Raw genomic sequence first — 8,486 nt, 5'->3', positions numbered from 1 at the left:
ACACGAGGCCGTACACTTCCATGTGTTTATTAACAAGGGGGAAGCTGGGTGGTGGGGAAGGGGGGACACGAGGCTGTGCAGCCAATCTGCTGCTTAAGTCCATTGCCCATCCATGGAGTGAGCTGAGAACAGCCACAACTCGTTGCCTGTCCCCTGGTGATGGCACCTTGCTGGTCCTGGTGTCAGACGGTGACCTCAGTCTTGCTGTTGGTGGCCAGGTGCCGGTGAGCCTGGCCGTACAGCGGTGCCGTGGGCCCAGGCCGGCGTAGGCCCCGGGGGAGGCCTCCCTCCCAGCCCCCTGGGAAGGCAGAGCCCCCTGGTGCTTTGGGGAGGCCCTTGGCCTTGGTGACCCCTGGTGGGGGGCAGCCCTCTGGCCCCTCGGTGGTTGGGAAGGGCAGAGTGCTGGGGGGGGGCACCTCTGGCTCCCCAAAACACATGTAGAAGTCCTCAGGAATGCTCTCTGTAGGGACAGGGACACTGGTGTCACCCCCATGGAGCACCCCATCCCTTGGCAGGGGGAAATTGACTGAGAGATGGAGTTGGGGGGTGGGGAGGGGGCATTGGGGGTCTTCTGGGTGCTGATTGGCTGGGAAGGGGGTGGATCCTAGCTGCTGATTGGTGAGGAGTGTAGAGAGAGATCTTGGGCATTGATTGGCTGAGCAGTGTGGAATGTCCATGGGGGATCCTGCTGACCGGTTGGGTGGTGCTGCAGGTCTGGGCAGGAGTCTGCATGGTGATTGGCTGGGGAACACAGTGCATGCATGGAGAGGGATCCTGGACACCGATCAGCTGGGCAGCAGGTCCATGAGGGGGATGCTGGGCACCGATTGGCCAGGCAGTTGGTCTATGGAGGGTGGATCCTGGGTACTGACTGACAGTGCCCATGGGGTGGATAATGGGCACTGATTGGCTAGCAATGGGTCCGTGGGGGAGAACCTGGACACTAATTGGTTGGGCAGTGCTGGGGGTCCATGGGAGGATGCTGTGCATTGCCCCCTCCCCGCCATGCCCCCATGCCCTTCCACTCCCTGCTCACCTCCAGCTGTGAGTGTGCTGTACGCAGTGTAGTTGGGGGCTGGTGGGCTCAGGCTGCTGCCCAGCAGCGGGCGCTTGCTGTGGCCGTGAGGCCGCCCCAGTGAGGTGACACCAGTGCTGTCCACCGCGTTGTTCAGGGGCAACTTGTCTGGGAGCAGAGGTGAGGGCTCAGGGGAGTGCAGAGCCCTCTTAGATGCCTCTCCCGTTTCCCCCCATGGGCAGCAGCATGCCCAGCAGCAAGCTGGCACCTCAGAGAGGCTCTGAGAAGGGACTGGGGAGCCTATGCCTTACCTGTGCTGTTCCTTGGGGGTCCCCGGGGCAGCCCCTCGCCCAGCTGCACCTGCATGCTGCCCATCAGGCCATCGATGTGTTCAGAGGGGCCATGGCCTGGCTGCTTCAGCAGGTCGGTGAGCGTCCTGGGGAGGGGCACAGGAGCACAGGGCCATCAGGCGATGCCTACATCCCCCATCCCAGTCCAGGTGTCCCTATTGCAACACGCTGCAAGCTCTGGGGAGAAGGGGCAGCCCCCTCACTGGAGCCATTTGGGAGCAGGGCCTGGGGAAATGATGAAGAGGGTCACCCCTCTGTAGCAAGGAGGCTGCACCAGTGGCCTCTGGTGTTGCCATTCACTGCGTCCTCCCAGTAAGCGATAGCATTAAACATTAAGCACCGTTACGTAAGACACAGCACCCTGCCATTTACTGTTCAGGCCTGGGGATACTGCAGCACCGCTGTGACACAGTGGCCATCCCACAGCAGGACACACACCAGGATCATGCCTTCATCACAGTGAAAGCCGATGGGCTGCGTTAAGCTGAAAGATGCCATCAGGTGGAGGGAGGTTGTCCTTCCACTCTCCTCAGCACTAGTGAGGCTGCACCTGGAAAGCTGTCTGCTGCAGATCTTCAACAGCCACCTGGGCACACTGCAGGGAGCAGACAGACCCAGAGCTCCCTGCCCACCTCAGCCCATCACCTGAGCCTCCATCAGCGCTGGGCTTTGCACTTGTAGAGGTGCCTCTACCCCATAAACCATCTCCTCCTAAAGATCCATCAGCCTCCTGCAGCCTAGCCCTCTCCCCATCAGAACTCCCAGTCTGTGGGGCTGTACCAGCATGGCCCAGCAGCCTGGGGCTGATGCCAGGCAGCGTGCAGGGCCGGCGGCTCGCGGGGCTGTGGCTGTCACTGCGGGAGCTGCTGTGCTGTCAGCTGCTGCCTCCCTTGCATGTCCCTAGGGCCCAGCACTCACCCAGGCTCGTTTCACCAGGAGGTCCGATGCGATTTGACCTATTTCTTTTTTTTTTTTTTTCCTTGGGTCTATTTACCAAGCTCGAGCAGTCCTTTAGCTGCGACTTTTCCTCTCCAGATAAATCCATCAGTGCTCTTTTCCACAAACCTGCCCCTGGCCCCAACTGCCTGGACAATAACAGTGAGAGCAGCTCCATTCCCATCCGTGAGTCTCAAGCACAAGAGGTGGCCCTGGAGGGCTCCCCATCGTGGTTTTGGAGGACACTGACTCTTTTCTGAGGGTCTGGGGAGGCTCAAGTTGCATCGACTTAGTTCACCTAAAGGTCTGGGATGGCCTCAGAGTGCAGCTCGAGATGAGGACTGTGGGGCACATCAAATTCCTATCTGCAATATAGTACCAGTGAGATCTCCATCCATCACTGTGGCCATGGGTGCTGGGTGGGCCCTAGGCAACCTGGATGCAGTGCACAACCCCACCTGGAAGATCTGGCCAATGGACACAACTTGCACCCCCAAAACTGTCCCAATGTGAGCTCCAGGAGTGAGCAGAGAGGAAAGTTCTGGGGGAGGGAGGAAGATGAGAACATGGTGGCATCTCCCTTGAATGAGCTGGAATGCCACACTTGGTCCCTGAGCCACTGGTGCAAAAAATAGAGGTGACAGCATGGGACCTCACCATTGGGCCTTGTTCGGGTATCCCTGGAGATGGAGGCTGGGGCCATACCAGGAATATCCAGCAGGGTTGGGGCCCCAGAAAGCACAGAGACCCAGCCTGTTCCTTTTCTACAGAGCCCCCAGGCCCCTTTCCGTGGGCCTCCTGTAGGTCTCTATGAGGATGTCCTCATGTGGTAGACATGAGCAGATCCCCCTGCCCTGAAAGGACCCCAACATCGGCAGCCTCAAGAAAAACATGGGCAGGTGTTCCTGACTCACAGAGCCTTGGGCACGCCGAGCGAGCATGGGGATGGTGCCAAGTGCTAGCCGAGTAGGAAGGAGTGAGCCTGGCGGAGCCGCCATACGGACCTGCAGAGGCACAGGGACATGGGGGAACCGCAGTGTTTTAGGTGCCTGAACCTCTTTCTGGACCCAGCTGTGAGAGCCTGGAGAAGAAGCTGTGTTTGAGGTGGACCACACCGAGTGTGAGCAGCAGCAAGAGTGGAAGAACAGTGACAAAATGGATGGACGGGTGGATGAGCGGAAGGATGGATGGATGGGTGGAAGGATGGGTGGATGGGAACAGGAACCAGCGAGGCCATGCAACAGGGAGCTGGCCCGAGGCCACGCTGCAGCTCCTGAGGAGCAAATGAGAAGCTGCAACCTGCGGCATCAGGCGGGACGCGAGATCGCAGTGCCCATGCGCGGCAAGAGGCGGGTGGAGATATGGTGCCCAAATGAGATATCTCACATCGGGACAGAGGAGATGGTGGCACCTGGCTGGGACCTTCAGCCACAGATGCACAAGACCCCAGTGCGTGCCAGGACAGAGGCAGGCTCCTGGATTTGTCCCTGAGAGGCACCCAAGGGAAGCTCGCCTCCTCCCGCTCCATATGGTGGTGTCCAAAAAAATCAGTAGCCTCGGGGAAAAAAGGATCTGCTGGGCAATGAGCCGCATGTTCCCCATGCTGGAGCATGCTGGCAGGAACTGGAGTGCATCCTTGGAAGGGGGTGCACAGAACTGGGGAGACAGCAAATTCCACAGCACCTGGTGAAGCGAGAAGGGATGGGAATAGAGCCAGGACTAGGTGTCCCCAAGCAGATCCCCATGCAGGTCTCTGAGGTGGTGGATACAACCAGAGCGTCATCTCAGTGAAATAATTTCCTTGCCATGCTAAATTCCCAGAATAAAAGCCCAGGAAGATGTGTTTATGTGTGTGCACACATGTGTGCTGGGGGAGGACGAAGAGGGCAGATCTGAGTCAGAGCCGCAGGGGCAGGGCTGTACCCAGGCTGTAGCTGCTGTCAGCTGCTGAGAAGTGTTAAACTCACTGAATGTAATCATCGGGGGAGAAAAGTGAAAGGGGGGGAAAAAAAGAGGAAAAAGAGGAAGAGAAACGTCAACCTGAGTGGAGGAACATAATGCAAGGAGGGATCAAGGGGACTGCAGCCACTAGCCCTGCCTGTCCCTGTCCTCCCTGTCCCTGTGCCCATCCCTCCCCAGCAGCTGCCCAAAACCATGATTTGGGCGCAGACACAGGACAAGAACCGTTTGCCTGGAGCAGGAGCTCACATGAGAAGTGAGGGGCTGGCAACCCCATGGTATGCAGCTTGAGTCCCCTCCCTGGGAGTGACATCCCACCAGGGTACAAGGCACACACGCAGGCAAAAAGCCACTTCCAACAACAAGCACTCTGCCCACATCATCAGCTGCTGGGGACAGAGGGACAGCACTGAGTCAGGGATGAAGGGGACAAGGGATGGAGGGGATAAGGGATGGAGTGGATGAGAGATGGAGCAAGTGGACAAGGAGTGGAGGGAGTGAAGGATGGAGGGGATGTGAGATGCAGGAGACAAGGGAAGGAGGGGATGAAGGACAGAGGGGATGAAGGGTAGAGGGGACAAGAGATAGAGGGAATGAGGGACAGAAGGGATGAGAGACAGAAGGGATGAGGGACGGAAGGGATGAAGGACGGATCGGATGACAGACAGAGGGGATGAGTGACAGAGGAAATAAGGGTCAGAGGAGTGGAGAGATGGGCAGGATGAGGGACAGAGGGAATGAGGGATGGAGAAGACGAGTGACACATAGCTGCCACCACCACCCCTCTGCATGCTAGGGTCTGGGGACTCTCTCATCCCCTTGGGGATGAAGTGACAGTGGGGCTCACCCTGTGCATGGGGCTGGGGGAAGTGGGAGGACCGAACGAGACCCCTTTACCTGGAGACCGTCATCTCAGTCTGGGGGCCTTGTGCCTTCTCCAGGCCCAGCTTGGTGAAGATGCCCACCAGCACCATGATGGCCACCACGCCGCAGATGATGTAGACGATCATGTTGGTCTTGTCACGGGTGGGGCCCTCGGGGCTCTCATCCACACGGGCGGGCGGCTGCCCCGTGTTCACCCAGTTGGGGGTGTCGTAGTTGGAGCAGCCGCTCTGATCCAGCCGCCTGGCCTTGAACTGGCAGCAGAAGCGGTACCCGCAGGTCCCACAGCAGTACTGGTAGATGCCGGCGTTGCAGTTGAATGGCGGGTCCCACTGCCCCATCACGTCGTAATACCCGCGGCAACGGTCCCCTCCTGGGGTGGGCTCAGTGGGCGCGGGGGCTGTGTCCTCCACCGCCGGTGCCCGGCTGCTGTTACCGCCGTCCCCAGTGCCGGGCTCGGCGCCCCAGCTCCGCTCTAGCAGCACCAGGCAGCAGATGCCCACCACGTAGCTCCGCTCCATCCGCCCGCGGCTCCGGGGGGCCATGGCCACCCCCAGAAGACCGAGCGCTGCTCCACTGGAGGACCCCCCCCACCCCGTTCCTCCGTGCACCGTGGCGAGGGTTACAGCTGCTTGCCTGCCCAGCGAGAGCCCTCCCGGAGCAGCCCCATGGCTGGGGGGAAGCCCCGAGGAGGGGATGCAAAAAGGGAGGAAAAAAAGGGGAAAAATTAAGAAGTGGGGGAAAAAAGTGCACTTCCGTCTCTGTTCCCCCAGAAACGGCCAATGGGGTTCTGAGGTGCGGGATGCAGAGGTTCGGGGGTTCGGGAGTTCGGGGGTTCAGGGGTTCGGGGTTCGGGGCTCAGGGCTGGGGCAGAGCCCCCGGCCGGGGTGGGGATGCGGGCAGCGGTCCGGAGCGGCGAGAACCCTCGGTCGCCTCATCCCCTCCGCACTGCCGGCACCGAGAGAGGGAGGGAAGAAAGGGAGAAGAAAAAATAAGAGCGAAGAAGCGAAAAGCCCTCGGCACCGGGAAGGGAGGGAGGGAGGAAGGAGGCAGCAAGGCACGGCTCGGCGGGGAAACCGGAGAAGCTCCTGCAGCAGCGCTCCGCCGCTCGCCCGCCCGCCCCGCCGGGCGGCACCGAGCCGGCCCGCCCCGTCGGGTGGGGACCGCCCCGCGCCCCTCCCGCGCCGCGCAGCTCCGGAGCCCCCCGGGGGGACGAGGGGAGAGGGGCAGCGGGGAGAGCACCACCTCCGGGGAAGGGTGGAGCTGCTGTGCCGGCACCTGCCAGCATCCCCGTGGGGGCTGCGGCCCCAAATGACGGTGGTTGGGGCTCCATCTCATCCAAGGGGCGTCAATACGCAGAGCCATGGCACGGTGTTCTCGATGTCACCTCTTGGCCTTGGGCAAACCGCTCGGGATGGCAGCCCCGTTCCCAGCCCTGCACACGCAGATGGGTGTTATTCCCCCGCCTGCGCTCAGTGCCGTGGCTGGGAATGGGCTGCGGGGAACCGCACCGCGCAATGCCCTATATACACTGCGGGAGCATATGTGCGTTTGCCATTAAAATGATAATTGCAAACATTCTGAAGTCGAGATGTACAAACTCCCCGCTTCCCAACGGCGTCGGGTTCAAACCCAAACAGTTTCTTGAGGGGTCGGGAGGGAATTTGTTCAAAGCGAGAGCTATTTTAGAAAAAAAAAAAAAAGGAAAATAAATGCATACAGTGCGTGCTGCACAGGGAGTCAGCATTTAAACCTGGCTGTGTCACGGGGGGTTGGGGCACAGACCCCATATGTCCCTCTGGTGTTGACCCCACCCCAGGAGCTACCCCAGCATCCATACACAGAGCAACGTTCCAGCACTGGGGATGCAGGAGAGCAGCAGAGCGATCCCATCCGCCCGAGCTCACTGGGCTCAGGTTGGAGCCATATGGCCAGGAACAGCGTGCGGTGTGCCGGCTCCGTGGCAGACCGGCAGAGCTCCGCGGGCACAGCGGCCATGCCAGGGCAGTGTGGGGAGATGCCTGCATGCAGACCTGTCTGATTTGGTAGAAAATTCCTACCTGGGCCCTACACAGCCACCTGGACAGATTGCATTGCTGGGTTAAGGTCCATGGGATGATGTTCAGCAAGACCGAGTGCTGGGTCCTGCACTTTGGTCACAACAACCCCAGGTTGCTAGAGACTTGGGGCAGAGTGTCTGGAAAGCTGTATGGAGGAAAAGAATCAGGGGTGTTGTTCGATACTTGGCTGACTATCAGCCAGCAGTGTGCCCAGGTGGCCAGGAAGGCCAATGGCATCCTGGCTTGTATCAGAAGTAGTGCAGCCAGCAGGAGCAGGAAGGTAACTGTCCCTCTTTACTCAGCTCTGGTGAGGCTGCACCTCGAGTGCTGTGTTCAGTTCTGGGCCCCTCACTACCAGAAGACATGGAGGCCAGGAGTGTGTCCAGAGAAGGGCAGCAGAGCTGTGAGGGGTCTGGAGCACGAGTCTGATGGGGAGCGGCTGAGGGAACTGGGGTTGTTCAGTCTGGGAAAGAGTTCAGGGGAGACTTCACCCTCTAGAATGACCTGAAAGGAGACTGTGGCGAGGTGGGGGTTGGCCTCTGCTCCCAGTTAAAAGCAGTAGAATGAGAGCCTTGAGTTGCACCAGGGGAATTTCAGGTTGGATACTAGGAAAAAGTTTTCAGAAAGAGCAGTGCTGCAGTGGCACAGGCTGCCCAGGGAGGTGGTGGAGTCACCATCCCTTGAGGTGTGGATGTGGACATGGTTAGTCAGCATGGTGGGGATGGGCTGGCAGTTGGACTAGGTAATCTTAGAGATCTTTTCCTACCTTATCCACCTCCAACTCTTGGCCAGCTGCTTTCTGGCCTTTGGTAACCCCATGTGGACCTGCAAGCCAGCTCTGCCCTGAAGCACTGCTTTGCTCCACGAGGTTTGGAGAATTAGCAACACCTGAGCAGCCCTTCCACCATCTTCCACATCAGGAGACATTTCCCGCTGCTTCTCCTCAGGGCACGATGCTGTGGCCCTGCTCCTTGCCCACTTCCTGCCCTCCCAATGGGATGAACATCCCCACCAGGCTGTCACCGTGTCACGATGTCACCAGTTCACGGTGACATCTTCCCACATCCCTGGAGTATCACTGCAATTTTGGGGTCACTGATGTCAAATGCTGTTGTGCCTCGTTGCACCCATGCTGGCAACAAATGCAAACCCGGGGGCTCTCCCTGCACACTCAGACCCATCCCACCACATCCTTCTGGCCCAGTGTGTGTGGCAATCCTGCTCCTCCAAAATGTGTCACCCCTCTCCCACCACTGGGCTTTAATGAGATGTTAATTGGGGCCG

The 8,486-nt window shown here is 59.5% G+C and overlaps 1 protein-coding gene across 2 annotated transcripts; it reads right to left on the bottom strand.

Annotated features, from left to right (window-relative positions):
* Window positions 1–79: 79 nt before the first annotated feature.
* Window positions 80–6,240, bottom strand: SHISA8 (shisa family member 8). Of its 2 annotated transcripts, XM_048934155.1 has the most exons (4): window positions 5,158–6,240; window positions 1,327–1,451; window positions 1,037–1,183; window positions 80–460 (listed from the first exon to the last, which is right to left on the bottom strand). In XM_048934155.1, exons 1-4 carry the CDS (start codon window positions 5,685–5,687, stop codon window positions 183–185), a joined length of 1,080 nt encoding a protein of 359 aa, XP_048790112.1. In that variant the 5' UTR covers window positions 5,688–6,240; the 3' UTR covers window positions 80–182. The 2 variants fall into 2 exon arrangements, with proteins under 2 accessions (XP_048790112.1, XP_048790122.1); XM_048934165.1 differs by lacking the exon at window positions 1,037–1,183.
* Between the last annotated feature and the right edge of the window lie 2,246 nt (window positions 6,241–8,486).

This window comes from Lagopus muta, chromosome 1, assembly GCF_023343835.1.
Source record: "Lagopus muta isolate bLagMut1 chromosome 1, bLagMut1 primary, whole genome shotgun sequence".
NCBI lineage: Eukaryota > Metazoa > Chordata > Aves > Galliformes > Phasianidae > Lagopus > Lagopus muta.
The sequence above is the reverse complement of the archived record's forward strand: the minus strand, read 5'-3'. Positions and strand labels throughout refer to the sequence as shown.

Excerpts from the sequence above, each read along its gene's own strand:
- SHISA8 (XM_048934155.1), bottom strand. The coding sequence starts at position 5,687 with ATGGCCCCCCGGAGCCGCGGGCGGATGGAGCGGAGCTACGTGGTGGGC. Across the intron at positions 1,452-5,157 it reads ACTGAGATGACGGTCTCCAG|GACGCTCACCGACCTGCTGA; the intron begins GTAAAGGGGTCT and ends GCCCCTCCCCAG. Across the intron at positions 1,184-1,326 it reads ACCCCCAAGGAACAGCACAG|ACAAGTTGCCCCTGAACAAC; the intron begins GTAAGGCATAGG and ends CTCTGCTCCCAG.